This window comes from Acanthopagrus latus, chromosome 2 (assembly GCF_904848185.1).
Source record: "Acanthopagrus latus isolate v.2019 chromosome 2, fAcaLat1.1, whole genome shotgun sequence".
Lineage (NCBI taxonomy): Eukaryota > Metazoa > Chordata > Actinopteri > Spariformes > Sparidae > Acanthopagrus > Acanthopagrus latus.
In genome coordinates, this window is record NC_051040.1 from 6,777,319 (window position 1) to 6,796,665 (window position 19,347).

A 19,347-nucleotide genomic window follows, 5' to 3' on the forward strand; every position below is an offset into this window, starting at 1 on the left:
TCACATCTGGAACATCTGGCAAGCCAGGAACTTGAACAACATATGGTGGAATAAATGGTATAAGTAATGCCACTTGGGTATGCTGTGAGTAACAATACCCACTTGTACAGCTAACAATAGCTACACTTTTAAATCTAATCATGTTTGAATGTCATAAAAAATTAGAGTCTGTTTTGCCAAAGGTCATGTTGCTTAGAAATAAAGAATGGTAATATTTGAAAAAAACAAACAAAAAACAGACAAACAAAAAAAAAAAAACATTTTCCTTTTACAAGAACAATAAAATAATACCGCATTAAAGAAATCGCTTTGATATGTTTGACACCTGTGTTCTTGTTCAGCTCATTTTCATTTCCTGTTAATAATTCTGTGCATGTGTGAGCCATTTCACATTTGTTGTTGTCTCCAAAATACTGTTGTTTACATGGAAGAGCAAATGTCTTTGTCGAGTTTCTTGTGTTACAGGACAATCCGTTTGGCATTTTTAAAATATAGATCACATTTTGTACATTTGACAACACAATAAGAGTAGTTTTATAAACACTCGGGTTTAGTAAGGACACAAATGCATGTTTTAGGATTTTGAAATGGAAAATGTTAGACTTTCATCCAATTTATGGTTGAGTTGTCTGGTCTATTGTTGTTCAACTAATAATTCAACACACCATTATTCTCTAGTATGTTTAAAGGAGTGATGCAGTGACACTCACTGCCTGCACTCTCTCTTACCACTAGGTGGTGCAAACTACACTCTGAAAGATTAATAGAGACAGGGCTATGGCATTTGTTCAGAGCAGATATTATGTAATGTTTCTTTGTTAGAGGTCCAAATAAATGACACTTTAAGATAAGATACAGCTGGATTCTCCCTTCTGCTTATTATAAATGTCTCAGTCAAGCACTTGGCTAAGGGCTCTAATATGCATTCTTAGTATTTTGTAGCAGTGTATGGAGAAGATAATAAAGCAATTAGTTTTAAACAATTTTTTTAGCTTAAAATCTTGATTTTTTTTTAACAGTTGATAGCATGCTGACATGCTGTCCAGATACATTTGGGTTTTGATTTTACATTACCAAATGTTGTGAGAAATGCATCAAAAGTGTGTGCAAAGACTCCAAAACATTTTGTGTAATGTGTTGGGTCACACTTGTTAAAAGTTGACATGCATAAATAATCTTATATATTAAGGAATGCACTAAATCCAATTTCACATTGTTAGTCACATATAAGATGATGAAGACACACATGAAATGTAGATTCTGAGAGGTTCTGGGTGGTCCCTGCATGCGTGAAATGTTGCCATCCTCCTTGAGTGGAGGGTGAGACTTGTGGTATATAAACTCCCACTCTGAGTCTTCTCCCATTACTCTGGGTCTGGAAGGGCTGGCTGAGAAATCAAGGATGAAGCTCCTTTTTGTAGCTGCCTTTGCACTCTTTGTGCTCTCTACATTTGACAAGGCTGACTCTTCAGCTTATGACAAAATAGTCGCCCACAGTCGCATCAGGGCAAGAAAAGAAGGGTAAGTTTGGTTTTATTTGTCATTGTTATTATTTTAGAGGCTTTTTTGTTGCCCTTGTGATGTCATGTTATTTTATTTTGCATGCATGGAATGGTGTTTAGACTTGAGCATAACAAGCATCATTAGTTTTTATAATTCCTCCACATTTTTATCTTTTATGTTTTTTTTGTAGGAAATCTGTTCTAGCATAATGCAGTCACAATTGTTTCAACAGTATATCTATATATTTTGTTTGTGGCATACTTCATTTAATGTATTATAATAGTTGAATCATAATGCAAATCTGGCAGACTACTTTAACATCCAGCAGGTGTGGATGTCATTATTCATTTTGGACTGTGTGGTTTCAGAAGCAGCAGGGGTAGCTGCCAACAATTATTCACACTTAGACAGCCTTGTCTCACCCGGCAGGGCTGTTTGTCACATCAACTATAAATTATCTCAGAGGTAGAATAGAATCTTACACATGTGTCTTACCTGATGATTAATGCTTTACCCCATTTCGTTGAATATATTAATGCATTGTTTTTTATCTGTGTGTTGCTATGTTGAGATGGGTCAGGAAACAAATCCCCCTCTAAGATGGTATAGTATAAATCTTAAAAAAAAAAAAAAAAAACATAAATGTTCTCCCTTGATTCTCATCAGACCCAATGTCTGCGCGCTCCAGCAAGTCATGGGAACCAAGAAGAAGTACTTTAGCACTTGTCGTAACTGGTACCAAGGGGCCATCTGTGGAAAGAAAGCGTAAGTGTTATTTCATGTTTCCAGCAACACAAGTTGTTTCTCCTCTTTAAATATTAACATTACAAGCAAATTAAATGACTAAAAAATGTCAAATTTGAATATGTAGCATTTCTCTGTACTATCTTCTTCTTTCTCCTTCTTCCTCTACTGCTTCTTCTTTGAGGGATTTAATGGAAACTTTCATGTTTCCATAGAGGCAGACATCTGTTATCTTACTTTGAATCAAACTACCACTCATAATGGAAAACACATTGATGGACGCAGCTCTAAGGCCTTTGTTTTGAAGACTGTCCTATTCAGTCCTATAAGCTAATAGTTAGGGTTTTCATAACTTAGGGAGCCTGGTCGTCGTTGGATGCCACAGTGGTGAACCACTCATTCCAGGATATGATGTGGCTGCAAAATGTTGACTGTACTCATGAATGGAAAAGCGTTCAGCTCAATCATTTTAGACAACCTCTTTTTCTCTTATTGTTCCAGCCCTCTCAGCACTTTTATGTTTAAACATGGATCGACGCCATGCCTATTATACAGTCTCTCCCCTCTCTCTCACACATGCATACTAAGCTTGCCCTCTATGCCTGCATTATGCTTAAGTCATGCTTAGCTCTCTAAATAGGCTTAGCTCTTCATAATGAATGCACACTGTTCGCTGAACTTGGCAAATGATAACGTTGGCAACGGCCATAGAATTTTATCTTTTTGAATGGGAGTCTGACGTGAGAATACAGAATCAATCAAAAGATAGCTGGGCCAGATTTGAATTCAAATGCTAAACTGGTTCAACCATTTACTCCTTTTACAATATCCTCATTGAAGATCTCCTGAACAATTGAAAAAATACCTTCAGTGCAGAGCTGCACTGTGAGCTCTAACTATATACTACAGTAGCTTATTGTTGCATGATTAAATATACAATTATTTTCTTTTTGTAATTCAATTTTACTTTTAAACGAACCATGGTATATTGGAAAATGTCACTTCAGTCATGAGAGAAGTAGATCACACACACTGCAAATGCTCTGCATCACTATTCAGTAATAATTGCAATTGTTTCAAACATCAAACAACAAAGATTTTGAATAGGTAATAGATAATTATAGAAGATAGATAACCGAGAGCATTATAATATCTTTACTGACAGACTCAATGTCCAGATATAAGAGACAAACACAATATACATGTCTGTCATGGTGGTAACAACTGTTTGAAACACTTGGTGGAGGTCCAGAGGGTCCAAACATTGGTATTGATAAGTAGAGCGACAGTCAGTAGAGCACATACCTACACCAAAACCCAGCAGTCCCCTTTTGTACTCACTCACATAGATACCATCCATCTAAATGTCTAACTAACTTGTGTTGAAATCAACAAAATATTGAAAAACTCCCCATCTCGCAATGTTTTCCTGGATCTGTCTCTTATCTTGCTTGATAGCAATTGTTAATGGGGTCTTATCTGGGCCGTAAGCCATCCTCCAACCAAATTTCTTGGAAATCCGTTCAACAGTTTAAAAGTAATCTTTCTGACAAACAAGCAGAAACAGGTAAAAGTATAATCTCCTTGGTGGACGTAATACATGGTGCTGAGAGCAGTGTGAAGTATCTTCTTTTCTCAAGACAGAATTAAATGTACATTAAATCTATTTGTGGTTCAGGGGATGGACAAAAATGTTAAACATGCATTCAGAGAATGAGGTGTGAACATACAGCATTAGTTATTATCATCACATAGATTATGTTACCTTCCCAAACTTTCAAACCTCCCATTGTTCCTCCCACCATGTCCTCCAGAAGCTCCCCAGATGTTTCCCAGCAGTTCACAAGCACAATGACATAACATTTGTTAATTTTCAGTTCAGCAGTTTGTGTAATTGTTTTAGTCAGCACTTTCAGTTGAGCTGATTTAACAGCAAATCATTCTAAGAAAATGCACATATACATTTGACTTCAGAATAAGTGATCAAGACCGTTCACAACTTCAAAGTTTATCTTAAAAGAAACTGAAATACATTCCAGCAGAGGTCACTTGTGTTGACACAATACAATTTGACACCTTTACTACTATACACATAAGCTGCAGACAAGCATTCCCATCTTGAACGTATAGAATTCTTCATGTAATCTAACTGAGCAAGATGATCTAATATGGCTTAAATTACACTTTTTACAGTAGCTTTTGGCAATCGTAGCTCAGTCTAACTTCATTAAGCCAGCCAAAGAACTTGTCTTCACCCTCTGAGGTCTAATTCAATAAATGAGAGGGGCTCTGCTTCCAGAGCAGTCTCCATGAAAATTGTGTACAACCACACTGCACATTAGTGATGGGTTGAATTGGAATAAAGCCACATATGGCTTATGTTACGTTTGACAGACTTATCATGAATCTCAGTGGAAATGGTCTTTTATAGAGATGCTGACAAGTCAGAAGTTTCCAGCTCCATTGCCAGACACAACCCCTCAATGTGGGAGTGCAATGTTGCAGGGGTTTTTGCTGACTCTGCCCCAATGGGGTTTGTGTGATCTCATCCCCGTCCCTCCAACTCTATTCAACTTTGATTCAAATACAGTTGTTGAAGGGAAGGGGTGCAGTTAGGCATGACCCAGAAGTCTCGGTCTGTATTCAGTCTGAGAGATCAACAGTGGAAAACAGCCATGAGCAACCCGCTACAGGAAAGGAAACAAGTTTCTGCCTGAAGCCTTTTCTTTCGACCCAAAGTCTCAGTGTCTAGTCATTAATTGCTATCCGCAGATGGTTGTGCTGTGTGTGGTACATTCTTGCCTTGTTCATCATTTACAGTCCTGAACAACCATGATGTCCTTGTGGACGATAACTTGAGATAGTTCCACGTGGATTTTTCAAAAGCAAATTTATTTTTATGAAGTGCAGCTATTTCCACTTGCATCTTTCAGTTAGCTGTTAATTCAATGCAGATAAGTCATTATTTGCCTTTGTCCATGCTGCCAAGTCTCTGCTGCTGTTTTCAACTACAACTGGTACTCATGCAGCTTTCCTGGTGTCCAGATCATCCTTTTGTGTTATGTATCAAGAGTGCTCCCATGCATTTTTCACTCCCATACAACTATATAACTATATGGATTTTAACTATAATAAGAACAATATCAGGTATTATTAGTAAGTGAATATAAAAATGTGTTTTTCATGGTTAGAGTTGCAACAATTAATTGATTAGTCAAATTCTCTGATTCCAGGTTTTTTAAAGTAAATATATTTGGGGTTTCTTTACTCCTCCATTACAGTAAATGGAATAGTTTTGTATTGTGGACTACACTGGAAATTTGTGAAGGTCCTCTTGGGTTATCTGGAAGCACTTATCTGCATTTTTCACCAATTTCTGATATTTTATAGACCTATTAACTAAATAAACTGACTTAACAATGATGAAACGATTGTTAGTTGCCACTGATGATTTTGGTTGAGGTGAAAACGGGGGAAGTAGCAGCTTCCCTTTAAGTTTTCTCACACTAAACACCAGGCAGTCTACAGTGATGAACTCTGGACGCATGTGGTATTGTTTACCACTAATTGGTACATCTGTGGTGATCTTTATATCTTGTGGGTCTTTTTATTGTAGCATACCTGTGAGTAATTTGAGGTGAAATGTACATGGAGATGGAAACAATGCAATAATTCCATGTTCAAACCTGCTGAGGCAAGAGAGAAAGTCATGTTTATATGTAGCAGCTGCAGTTTGAATTTTACTATCCTCCTCGGGCTACAGTGTCTAGAACCAACTGCAGTGACTTGGAGGAGACATTCCTCTGACATGTTTGTCCATCAGCAATTAAACTTTTATTTTTTGCATGTAATCTATGTAAAGAAATAATGATTGTCATTCTCTTGATTATAAAAGTCTATAACAAAAGCTCTGGTGACAATTGTATAATGTTGTTTTTCAGATTAACTCAAAGGTTTCCATACAGACCATTAAGCCCTTTAAATGTTCCTTGTGTCAACCAAAATTTCCCAAAACTCAGTTCTAATTACACTGCATTTTTTGAAGGCCAAAATCGTAATGTTTCTGAGGTTAACCAAATGCCAAGTAGAGTCGAAGCTAATTGTTTAGCTTCAAAGAGGAGGTCTCTGTAATATAAATCTACTACTGTAATGGTAGCGCAATCCTTGAGGCAGCCTTTCCATTAGGTTTTGGCCTGAGCTGTTGGAGCACATGGTTTGCTGGGGTAATGAGAGAGATAATGAGTAACATGTGGAAATAGTGAATACACAAGCCAACTAATGATTCAGCTTCTAATATGGCAGCCAGAAAAAATACAAATCTCTTGCACGATTATGTTGAAAACATACAAACAGTATTTCAAAGAATGTGTTACTTACATGGGGTTATGTCAACATTTGTGGTCTGTGTGCTTTACTTGCAGGACTGTGCTTTATGAATGCTGCCCAGGGTACATGAAGATGGAGGGCATGCGTGGTTGCCCTGCAGGTACAGTATGTTAACGACAGTGCAGTCAGTGAATAGAGGTTAGATGAGGCCATATCATCCACATGCAGAGCAGATGTATAGTTTTGTTGTAACCAGACCAAAAACACTAGAAGAGGATGCGGTAGCATGTTGATGACACATGTAGAGTCTTTCTTCTCAAGCCAAGAGATTTATTATTACTGATTTTAGAAAGACTGTCTTACATCTGATAATGCTTATCCTAAATTCTTTTTAGTGGCTCCAATTGACCATGTGTACGGCACCTTGGGTCTGGTGAAGGCCACCTCAACCCAAAATTACGCTGACATTTCTAAGCTCAGACCTGAGATTGAGGGATCTGGATCCTACACCTTCTTCGCCCCCAGCAACGAGGCCTGGGAGCTTTTGGATGAGGTGAGTCAGGGACAAAATGAAAAGCAGTGGATCCTCTTTGACTTGGAGGTTTGAACATCTCATTTTCCTTGTCTAACAGACAGTGAGGAGTGCACTCGTCAGCAACGTGAACATCGAACTGTACAACGCTCTGCATTATCACATGGCCAACAAACGCTTATTAACTAAAGATTTAAGAAACGGGATGACAGTCACTTCCATGTACAATGACCTTGGTCTTCAGATTAACCATTACTCCAATGGGGTGAGTATTATCATTCAGTACTACTGTTACAGTCCCCCTGCAGCTTTACTAAAAACCCTTTTAGCAATATAACATTGATATATATGAAATGTGCAGGTGGTGACTGTGAACTGCGCCAGGATTATCTATGGAAACCAGGTTGCCACCAATGGAGTTGTGCATGTCATTGACCGTGTCATCAGCTCTGTTGGAAACACAATCCAGGATGTCATCGACGTTGATGATGACCTGACAACTCTGAGTGTAAGTAGACAAAATAATGTATACACCTCAAGGACAAAGTTTCTGCAGTAACTGCTAACACTGATGCAAAAGTATGTCACACCAGACCACAGGCTCAGACTTACATTTGCAGGGATTTAGAGGAAACTGAAAAACAAATGCGGAGTTTGTATTTGAGATTTCATACTTTTAAATGTCTTTTTCAGATGATAAGGTTTTTGAGTCCACCTCATGCAGTTTTTTCTTCTACTTTACTTTATTGCACATTTAAAGTTCACTAAACAGACTCCTACTGGTGAAATCATCATCTAGGATATGGCACAGAGAGCTGGACTGTCGGATAAGTTGGGTCAGCCAGGACATTACACTCTGTTTGCCCCCACCAACGACGCCTTTGACAGTCTGGGTGGCGACGTGTTGGAGAGACTTCAGAGCGACCCGGAGGTCCTCAAAGGTAACCCAAACTTTTATTCTTGAGAGGTCTGTCTCTGTTTCTGAATGCCCAAAAGATCACTCAAGGCCATTTAAAACACTGCAGCCGAGACTGGGGGTTTATATTAACTGTAGCAAAGTAGAACCATATTTATATCTTAGGATGAAGGTACAGGGAAAGAAAAGCAGTGGTTCCCCCGGCGGCGTGTATGCTAGACACACAGTCACTCGGTTTTTCAGTTCCTTTTTTTTTTCTTCATGTTCAACTTCTTGCAATTTGAAACAGATGAAGCCGCAGTGGATTGGAACCTTCACACATTTGGCAAACTGTTCAGCAAAGTTGTGTCGAACGGTAATAAAAAATAGGTCTCTAGTTTCAAGTCATGCATGAAGTTGTGGCTGGAAAGTCAAATAAAGCAGCGCATCATCTGACACTTCGGTAATGTTTGTTTTGTTTTGTTTAAATATATGTTACGTGTAGATCAGGATCAACACACTGTAGCTATTTGACTTTTTCTCAAACATTTATATAGATAAATTGGTTACATTGATGGAATTCTACCAATTCAACCGTCAGTTAGAACAACGAGAAGATTTAAATGTTCAATGGCTATGAGGTCTTTAGAAATGTGCAGAAAAAAGTGCAGATTTTTATCATTTTTAACATTAGCTTGTTTTGCGTCAACACAGACCAACAGGAAACAGCTGCTTCATTGAGGAAGCGGGTCAAATTGACAAGAATCCAAAACTTTTTATTAGCCCACAGCTCACCCTATGATGTGACATCAGACCGTCTCACATAAAGTTAAACAGAACTGTGAAGAAATCACGAGTCTTCTCGCTCAAGGACCCAAGGGATCCAAAGGGTCTTAAGGTTCCCAGGTCTTTATAGCCTCAGCTGCAGTGTAACATGAGAAAGAACATAAAACAGCCCACAAAGCCAACTGACCTAGTCTACATTCAAATAAACTTGGGAAATTAACTGCATTAATATTTTCTGCCTTGATGGATGAAAGCGCTTTATAATTTAGCCTCTCATGACAACGGAGCACGTGCTGGCTGGTGCTGAGCCACAGCTGCTTGAGATCATCTGATGCATCTCAACCACAATTAATTCTGGTCCATCTTTTTCAGCTCTTGTTAGTTTCCACCTCCTGGACTCAGTCCAGTGCTCTGAGGCCATCATGGCTGGCACCTCTTATGAGACCCTTGAGGGCAACAACATTGAGATCGGCTGTGATGGTGAAAGCTTGACAGTCAACGGTATAAAGATGGTGCGCAAGAAGGACATAGTAACAACCAACGGTGTCATCCACCTTATTGACCAAGTGCTCATGCCAGACTCAGGTAAGATTCACATCTCTTCTTCTTGTTTAAGCACGATTTACTGCATAAATATATACACTGTGCCAGGCGTGTGGTTATCCATATTAGAATGTTGCTGGGATTTCCTGTGCCCTTTAAGCCAAGCAGGTGATGGAACTAATTGGAACTTCTCAGTCAACCTTCGGTGACATGGTGTCCGAGTTGGGTCTCTCTGCTGCCATGAGACCAGAGGCTGAGTACACTTTGCTGGCGCCCCTCAACGTCGCCTTCAGTGGTAAGTCACATGCTGATCATTACATCATTCAAGCCTCTCTGTTTTCCTCTCAGTGGTTGGCTAAATATGAACCCTGGCTGCTCCGCATTCAGTCACAGTCTGGAATAAGGGGAAATGCTTCCCTGAGCCTGCTGACTTACAACTGAATGGATATGCGCATATATGGAGCCTCAGGGAAATTGGGGCACTTTTATGTCATGTGAGAACAAATACTCACACTCCCAGATAACATTCCTGAACCTCACCCGAAGGGAGTAGAGATGTTTTGTTTTGTTTGTAACAAGGAGGTGTGATAAATTGAGGCAGAATACTTTCATCTTTATAGACGTACGATTTTAAATGGTTGTAAGGAGTGCACATGGCAAAAACATCTGGATGTAAAAGGAACCTTACAGTCATCCATAAATTCATAGGAATCTGCATGTATGGAAACCTACAAATCATGAGACATGAATTATAGGTTTCTCTACATGTTTCACCCACAGAACTTTGTAGTAAATCAAGTTATTAATAGCAGATATATGTCTTTGCCATAGTTACTATTATGGCTGTTGTTCTCAAGACATTGAGGCCAAATTAACAAAAATGTAAACAGAGTTTTTGTCAATGAGGCCAATATATTTGGTGTAAATGTATAATCCTGCTGGTAAATTAAATTTTTAATTAGAAAATATCAAAAAACAATTCTTTCCTCTACAGATGAAGTGATGTCCATGGATCAGAGGATGCTGAAGCTTATTCTGGAGAGCCACATTTTGAAGAATAAGGTTGTCCTGGGACAGTTGTATAATGGCCAGCGGCTGGAAACCATTGGAGGAAAACTTCTGAGGGTCTTCATCTACCGCACAGTGTGTCCACTTCTGGCTGGCTGCCACAATACATACACTATATGAATTAACCATATCATCTGACCATCAATCCTCTTGTCTTTGACACATGACATTAATCTCCCGTCCTTTAACTTGTGGAATATTTCTGCAGGCTGTGTGCATTGAGAATTCCTGTCTGATAAGAGGAAGCAAGGAAGGAAGCAATGGGGCCCTTCATCTCATGAGGACCTTCTTGAAACCAGCGGAAAAAAATATCTTTGAGATTCTGACAGAAAATGGAGGGTTCAAGTAAGTACTGAGCAATGCTAGTAAAATGGACTGTGGTATTAAAATCCGGCATAATACTTAAGACCACATTTTTTCGGATCTTTCCATTAAATCCACATGGCACATATGGGAATGAGAAAGTGCTGTTGTTGCAAGCTGTCAGTCCTCGGTGGTTTCTATAACAGCCAAGTTACTGTTTTCTTCTCTGTGCTGCAGGATCTTTTTGTCTCTGATGGAAGCTGCTGACCTGACTGACCTTCTGAAACAGGAGGGAGACTTCACTCTGTTCGCCCCAACCGATAAAGCTTTTACTGGTGTTAGCGAGAGAGATTTGGCCTTGCTGAAGGGTAGGTCTCCCAGATTCTCTTTGTTTTTTCTGTTGCAAACTAAAAATCACACAAAATAAACGAATGATTTTTTCTGTTTGACTGTCTTTATTTCAGGTGACATAAATGCTCTCAGAACGATCCTTCTGTATCACATCAATAATGGTATCTTCATTGGTGGTGGTTTGGAGACTGGCGTGACGAACCTTCTCAAGACTCTGCAGGGCAGCAACATCAAAGTTATGCATGTGAGTATTTAGTGGAGCAAGGCTGAACATCTTTTGTCCAAAGGCAATAAACATTGTACCTTTTGTTATCCTTAAATATAAAGATATACAAAATAAAACAAAAACATATTTTAAAAAGTCCTTAAAATTATGTCATTCTTTATTATCTGCTAAAATCACCAGTTTGCTAAACTCAGTCACCTCAGCAAGCTAATAACATCAACTCCATATTTAACACAGGTTCGTTCAAGCCCCTCATTTTGTGGTTTTTCGCGTCTGTAATTGTTTTAACTGTCTCCTTCAGGCAAACAACACAATGCAAGTGAATTCCGTCCAAGTCCCTGAATCTGATATCATGGCCACAAATGGAGTCATTCACTTCGTCAAACAAGTCTTGTATCCCGGAGGTACAACTTTTACCTAGTCAAAATTGTTAAGACTCCCTTCCTTTTGTAAATCTGTCAAGAGATGCTCCCTCTCTGTAATTTATAACTGTTGTAAATGCCCGACTGCCGTTAACGCCCTGTTTTTTTTTTCTTGTTTGTTTTTTTTCAGATATCCCTGTTGGAAGCCAGGATCTCCTCATGCTGTTGAAGAGGCTCATCTCTTACATGCAAATCAAGGTGTTTTATCAAAACATGATTTATTGTTATTTAAGCAACGTTTATTATTAAGGGCAGGGGGCAGGTTTCTTTGTGCAAGTTTCATTGCAAACTCTCTCTTCGGTTGCCAAAATGTCTCAATATAAAGTACAAAACAAGACCCTGCTTGAAAACCATGCATGAAGTTAGTGGTTTGAAAGAGGGGAGTCATTAGGTGCAGCTGCTGACTGAGCACAGGTGTTAATTTTATTTTGCTTTTTATCGTAAACAATTGTCAGTTTTTTTTATGATTTGTTGTGCTGCATGCACACAAGTCCAACCGCGGTCATACTGTCCATTTTTATGTTAATCTGGATATGTATTATAACAGCTTTTACTTTATCTTTGTTTCACAGTATATTGCAGGATTCAGGTATCAGGAGATTCCCCTGACATTTATGAGTAAGTAACAACATTTTAGTTTTTGTTTCACCTTTTTATTTTATCTGTTTATTTTCTTTTGCAATAATTACCCCTAAATGCATTCTTTGGTGTCATTAATTGCTTTATATCTCCTGTTGTCATTAGAGAGGATCATCACTCATGTCATCCAGGAAGGTACAGTAATGATGATTGCAGAGTATCATCATCATGTGATTCCTAATCAGTAAAGTCTGAAATATTGTATCTGGACAATAATAGTTGCATGCCTAAAATTGGCAGAGAAAAATAGGAAGGCTAGTGCCTGTTGAGTTGAAACATGAACTGATGAACCGCTGACACTTTTTGTTAATCCCGATAATTCCACATACACACGCAAGTACATGTACTCACATGCTGGGGTTGACAACTGAATAGAATAGAGAACAAGGGAAAAGAACATAAATTACTTTCACAGTTAAACATTAACAATATGTAAGTAACACAACTTACGGAACATGTGCCAAATTCTACTTAAAAATTAGATGGCAGAAATCATTTGATTATGAATCACATTTTTGTCAAAGCAACCTTTCTGATCCAGTGAAAGGTCCATTTGTTATGTAACCTGCATACAAATGGAGAATTCTCTGTATCGAGGGGCAATGCTGTGCGGCCTGTTTCAATGTGCTGAAACAATGTCTTCTTTGCCTTTATAGTTCCTGACGTAACCAAAGTCACCAGAGTCATTGAAACAAAACCCTCTGTCACCAAAGTCACCAGAGTCATTGAAGCAAAACCATCTGTTACCAAAGTCACCAGAGTCATTGAAGGAAAACCAACTATTACCAAAGTCACAAGGGTCATTGACAGTGATCCCACCATCACCAAAGTCACGAGGGTTGTCACAGGTAAATATCTTCGCTCCAGTCTCTTCAGTCTGCGCTAAAATAACACCACGACAGACTTTCAGATTGTGAAAGTTGTCATGCCTTCACCCTACTTCGCCTTTGACTGGCTTACCCTGTTATTCTAACCCTAACCAAGAACAGTCTCCCTCCTCGTGCCTAAACCTAATCAACCAAACCAATAAATGCAACCAGGAAGAGTGAAGGGTCTATAATAACACATGGAAAACAGATGCTACCAAATACCACACATAAAAAATGTCAGGTGAGGTAGTATAAAGAGCCACAGAGTGCAATTAGGGTGGAGCTCACGACTGATGGATGGTGTGTCCTGTGTGAAACTAAAAGGCGTTAAGGGTGAGGCTGTGTTGAATCATCAACTTTACATAATTCATCATCTTAAGAACACATGAACACTGTCATCATCTACAGGTCCTCAGTACTCGGTCAGCACTGGCACCACTAACATCAAACTGGAAGGTCAGTGAAAGGGATTCAAATTTGAATAAAAAGATTTAAGGACAATTTCTGGTATTTTAAGCATTGGGGTTTTACTGTTGTAGTTTGTGTGACTATAATCAACAGTCTGTCCAGGTTAAATGTGGTTGGATATGTAGGGAAATATTTCCCACCTATAATTATATAACAACATAGGTTAAATTCACACTATTTCAAGTAATTACAAGTAATGCCAATCCTAAAAAACAATGTAAAAAATGATAGACAAACTTAATATAATGGATGGTAATGAGAGATTAAATAGACTTAAAACACCTATTATGTAAATCACTTCAAGCTGCAGTTAGAAGATAACCCTGATTAGTCTTTAAGACAAAGGTTGTTAAGTAACAACAATGTATGTCTGCAGAAAAATATGTCAGTTTCTCTTTAAGGTTTTTTCCTTTATCTTCAGGAACTGACCTTTCAGAAATTTCCAGCCATGATGTGAACCCTAATTTTGATGCTGAAAGTCTTACCAGAATTATCCAAGGTGAGTTTGTACATCCCAGTGACTGGGAAAGAATAATTCAGAAATAAAATGTGATTAATATGTTTCTTTGCCTCTATAGGAGGTGGTTCAAGAAGAACCTCTTCCCGAAGAGTTGTAGGTAAAAATGGATACAAAAATAAATACATTAATAAAAAACGGCCAGTCTAAAAGAAATCCTGCATTTGTAATAAATGCAGTTTAGCCTATGTGAACTCCTTCAGGCAGTCAACTGCCATGTTCACATGGCATACTATGCTTCCTGCATAAAACATCCAATGCACCTCTTCAATCGTGGCAGGTGTACTTAAAGGATAATTCAACATTTCGGGAAATATGCTTAGGCTTCCTAGTTTCTTGCAGTAAATTAGATGAGAAGATGATACAACTTGCAGCAAAATATTTTAGCTTTGCACAAACACTGAAAGATTGAGAAACAGCTCACCTAGGTCTGCCCAAAGAGAGCACAATCTGCCTGCCAACACCTCTAAAGCTTACATTATTGTCACTTTATGTCTTGTTGTTTAATTTTACTAGGAGTCATGTGAAGGAATATTTGCCAAGATATAGTCCACATAAAACCACGATGTGTCATTTTTATTCTGTACAGATTAAACAAACAAGATATAATGCGTCAAAGGGTAAGCTCACCCCCAAATCAAAAATAGATATTCTTTCCTCTTACCTATGCTGTTCATCCATCTAGATTGTTCTGTTGTGAGACGGCACTAGATGAAACTTGGCTTGAGGAGCTTGGTGCCTAAATGTCAGAACCATTTTCTTTTTCAACCAAGATTCACCATATTACCTGCACAGAAGCAAATGTGCATCTATATATGGACAAGAGGCTAGCTAACTATGCTAACTAATGGACAACATGCCAACATTACAGCTCCGCCAAGGAGGAAGACTTTAACGTTGTCGTCTAATGCTGTCACTAGCACGAGCCTCTTATCCATTACTAGATGCATGCTTCCTTCTGCGCCTTTGCCATCACTCCATTTCATTTGAGATGAGACAGACATTTCTATGGATGATACGTATTTCCCAAATTCGGCAAACTCAATCTAAAACAGATGTAGATTAAAACATCTAGATGGATAAATGGCACTACAGGTCACTTTGGGGTGAGCTGTCCTTTTAATATGTTATGGAGGTGTTAAGCAGCTGCTGAATGTTTATACCTAGCATACAGACACAGCAAATGTAACAATCTTCTCATCTAACTCTTGAAATAATGCAAATAAGCATATTTCCCCAATTCTATAGCTATTCCTGTCAGCCAGCTGTGTGCTGCTCACTCTTTTGCTGCAGTGCTTGCCGTCACAATGCTCTCATTAAGCTATGCTGGCGCTTGTTGCTGCAGCTGCCATTCGTAATGTGTAGCATATCAAGAGCCTCACCTTCACGCCATAAACCACTTGTGAGCTCGGCGTCTGTAATTATCATCATCATCACTCCCCACTCCCCACTGCTGAGCTGGGTGTTTCCCTCTGGGATCAGAGCCTACATGCCAAACTTGAACGCGGTACAGTACACAGTTACATAGTGATCAGTGACATGTATTAATGGTTGTATACTATGATTTTTCTTTTACCAGGTGGCAACAGGAGGAGAGGAAGGGACTGAGCCTGGACAGATGAGAATACCAACATTGTAAAGGCAGAGAGAGAAACCAAAACCAGAGGATGAAACTAGTGTTTAATACAGGGGATACACTTAGGATGTCAGTGATTTCAAATATACTGTAATAGGTGTAACTGACAAAAATAAAACTATTCTCATAAACAATTTAATGGTGCTTTGAATGTATATCTATTGTGAGTGTGCAATGTCTTGAAAGAGTCTTGGCTTAATTCAGCATAGTATGTAAACAGTGTTCAAATGAATGTTTTGGCATGACTTTAAAGACATGGAGCAAGTCAGGGTAGCAATAAAATCCAAGCCATTAAGGTTGTAATAAAAACATTTCAGTATTAAACTTCTCGATGTCTTTGAGACTGGTGAAGGTTAAAGGAAGAGTTTACTAGCTGTTTGGCAAGATTGATATTATCTCAGCATGTTAAGGGGTGGAGAAAGAAATTATGATGTGTTTTCAGATTTAAACTTTTACCAACTCTTAAATTCTCCAGCTGTAAGTTGTTTAAGGTTTTGTGTAAATGTTGTCTATGCTTGTTTCATTTGGAACAATGTATCCAACTGCAGGTTTTCAAGGTTGTCAAGCATCTGCTAATAAAGTGCATTTTCTTGCAATAAATATGCCAGTATGATGAGGGCATCTGAAGACAGTGTTGTTTGTAATGTCTACTTGTAAAACTCTTAGGTACATGACATTGGTTCAGAGATTAAAACATCAAATGTCCAATCTAAATATTATGGCTACATTTTGTATTTCCAAGTACAAGGTCTTTAAATTCAGCTGAGAACTGACCTTTTGTCAGTGGCCCGGTCATTTTTCTTCATGTTTTAAAGGGGTTTGGCTGTCCACTTTGGAAACTTCCATGACATTATGTGTAATATAAAATAAACTGGGTTTAATTTGCAAAATAAACTCTCTTTTTCCCATTTTTTCATGGAATGTATTTATTGCTATATAATACAGTGTGCATACGTTGAATAGGGCGAAAACAAATCACTTATTTCAACTTTGACATCAGTTAATATGGTTTTATTTCCAGTGGGTACTATGTAAAGAAGAATAAGTGCATTGCTACATATATGTTGATCAGAAGAATGTGTAAATCATATTCAAGCTGGTGTTTTTAACCACACAGCCAGCTGAAATATTCGCCCTGAGGTTGCAGGGACATTGAGAGAGCTGATGTGCACAGATATTTGGATCAGGCCCAGCAGCTCCTCTGTTATTTGGCTCTTGTGCAAAGCTCTTCACTGGAGTTTATGGCTTCTTGGATCGACTAAAATGGTTAAAAATCTGAGCAACTGCCAAGATACAATCACTAACGCTTGCGCCATACAAAAACACAGACATGGCAAAATTTAAAAAGCATTTTTTGTTCATGTGTAATTTTACATTAAAAATAATTCACTGTACTCAAGAACAGCACTTATTAGTCCAGGCAGCTGGTTAAATCTCTGTTTGAAGTGATTAAGTCATTGTACTAATTATTATTCTGGTGCCATTTACATGCTGGTTTAATTAGTAATATTTCAAACAACACCTTAAGTGAAGCGTTTTGTGGGCACATCCAGTCAGTGGTAAGTTATTCTTTACGATGGAGAAATTCCAACAGATGTATGTATATAGCCCTTAAATACTACTCCTTGTAGCATGTATGAACATATTAATGAATGTACTGCTTCTTTCAACAAGTATTACTGTTAAACATTTGCTTGCTCTTCACCATACCAATGTGGTCATTTGAAAAGCTCTGATTAAAATGAGTAGAGCTGACAGTCTTTATGAGTGAATGCATGTATGTAAATCTGCATGCCATATTTTTCTTACATCTTGATAAAGATAATTGACCTTGACGTGTTATTGATGTTGTGCAGCTATTTGATAAGTTTGTGTTTGATCCAGGGAAATGTGTCCTGTATAATGAGTATCATGTTGTAATTGACTGACCTTAATTCAGTCTAAGTGAAACATCCTCAGCTTCATAGATTGTTTTGCAATGTGAGGATGTTAATGATATTAACTTGCCTGTTTGTAATGCTGGAGTTGGGCTGAGGCCATGAAAATGAATAATTTATCCTCCTGTTTGTTAGTTTGTTTATTATGTAATAGTAAGTATTTCAGCAAACTGCAACAGCAACATGCAGCTGTTGCTGAAGAAAGAGCGAATACAATCTGCAGTCAGAGACACAGCAAGCAAAAATTTATACATTTACAACATCGTCTGAGAATTGAGAAAACATCTGCCGGAGGATCCGATTGCTTTTCCATTTGGTCTCGGATTTTCCACACTATACTCAGCTGTGATCTTGCAATCAATTATTAAGTCATTTATGAGACTGCTGGTATCACCAACAACAGATTCAGATTTCACTTTACTTGGCGTGGCAGTTTCCACTCATCACTATCACCAGCATGCAGCTATCTGTTCGTCATCCCTAAGTGAAACCACACAGGCTGAAAATCCATATATTGTGTGGATGGATGTGGGATGAGCTTTGACTTATACTTCAGAATTATGTTGTTTGTAGTTTTGTGACCACACATTGTACTGATGACATGAGTTTTCCTCTCCTGTAATAACTCAGACTTGGAAGACACATCATGCTGTGGCTTTGACACCAAACATAATGTTCTTACTGTGAAAGAATGACGAACTAAAAACACAATCAATCAATGCCTGATACATAATATATCATGCAATAAAATGTAAGTTTCCATATTTTGAGTATCATTTATAGGGATGAGGACTTGGGGCTAACTGCACCGCTTCTTCAGTGCTGATCTTCTAACAGTTAAGGTTCATCAAAGGTCAGATTTTAGAAAGTCACACCTGCAAATAAGTGAGTGTTATACATAACTGAGCTGATCGGGTGTCCTTGATGCAAATGAATGACTGAGTTATCTCAAACTCTGAAATGCAAGAGGTTACATTTGCATTGAGTAAAGTATGATTGAAAGTTCTTCTTACTTATTGAAAGTATACCTCATCTGACCTTCAAACAGAGTTCAGGCGAGGTATCAGTCTGTTTTTAATTCACCCGAATCAATCATGTAAGCATACCAGAAGAGCTTCCTGGCCCATTAACTGTGCATAATGGTGTTGCCTTGGATGCAGCTATGTGAAAGTGACTTGTCATCTGGATGCAACATTGACTCCGATGAGCTGACATGTTCCTGGCACAATCGCTGCTCAGTCTTGGCTGAGTTTCCACTGCAGTGCCATCATGTGCATGTATGGACTTGGCCATAAAATGACATAAAGTCTGTCCTTTTCCACATGAGATGAGGAGTATGACTGAACATCAACCAAGCACTAAAGCAATTTTTTGTACTTATATTAAAGCCAACATGAATGAGGGTCCTCCCTCTAACTTCTGAGTGACAGTTCAAGGTCAGGGGAGGGTTTGTATTACATAAAATCATAAATAAGCACTGAAAAGCCTGAATTTTGACTTACAGATACTGATTATTTGCTTAAATGTGAATAAGGCACTGTTTTTATTATCCTGTGATACACAAGTACAACACAGGCTGCAG

At 38.4% G+C, this 19,347-nt stretch overlaps 1 protein-coding gene across 4 annotated transcripts; it reads left to right on the plus strand.

Annotated features, from left to right (window-relative positions):
- The first annotated feature begins 1,362 nt into the window (after positions 1-1,362).
- Positions 1,363-16,727, plus strand: postnb (periostin, osteoblast specific factor b). Of its 4 annotated transcripts, none has more exons than XM_037079865.1 (22): positions 1,363-1,521; positions 2,170-2,268; positions 6,669-6,733; positions 6,969-7,126; positions 7,206-7,370; positions 7,467-7,613; positions 7,905-8,046; positions 9,159-9,371; positions 9,490-9,624; positions 10,324-10,472; positions 10,606-10,742; positions 10,938-11,068; positions 11,165-11,295; positions 11,579-11,681; positions 11,830-11,897; positions 12,272-12,317; positions 12,444-12,473; positions 12,995-13,186; positions 13,616-13,663; positions 14,097-14,174; positions 14,254-14,288; positions 15,772-16,727. In XM_037079865.1, exons 1-22 carry the CDS (start codon positions 1,403-1,405, stop codon positions 15,829-15,831), a joined length of 2,451 nt encoding a protein of 816 aa, XP_036935760.1. In that variant the 5' UTR covers positions 1,363-1,402; the 3' UTR covers positions 15,832-16,727. The 4 variants fall into 4 exon arrangements, with proteins under 4 accessions (XP_036935760.1, XP_036935767.1, XP_036935776.1 ...); XM_037079872.1 differs by having other exon boundaries at positions 1,403-1,521; positions 14,254-14,292; XM_037079881.1 differs by lacking the exon at positions 14,254-14,288 and having other exon boundaries at positions 1,403-1,521.
- Positions 16,728-19,347: the final 2,620 nt, after the last annotated feature.

Excerpts from the sequence above, each read along its gene's own strand:
- postnb (XM_037079865.1), top strand. The coding sequence starts at position 1,403 with ATGAAGCTCCTTTTTGTAGCTGCCTTTGCACTCTTTGTGCTCTCTACA. Across the intron at positions 6,734-6,968 it reads CATGCGTGGTTGCCCTGCAG|TGGCTCCAATTGACCATGTG; the intron begins GTACAGTATGTT and ends AATTCTTTTTAG. Across the intron at positions 12,474-12,994 it reads CACTCATGTCATCCAGGAAG|TTCCTGACGTAACCAAAGTC; the intron begins GTACAGTAATGA and ends TTGCCTTTATAG.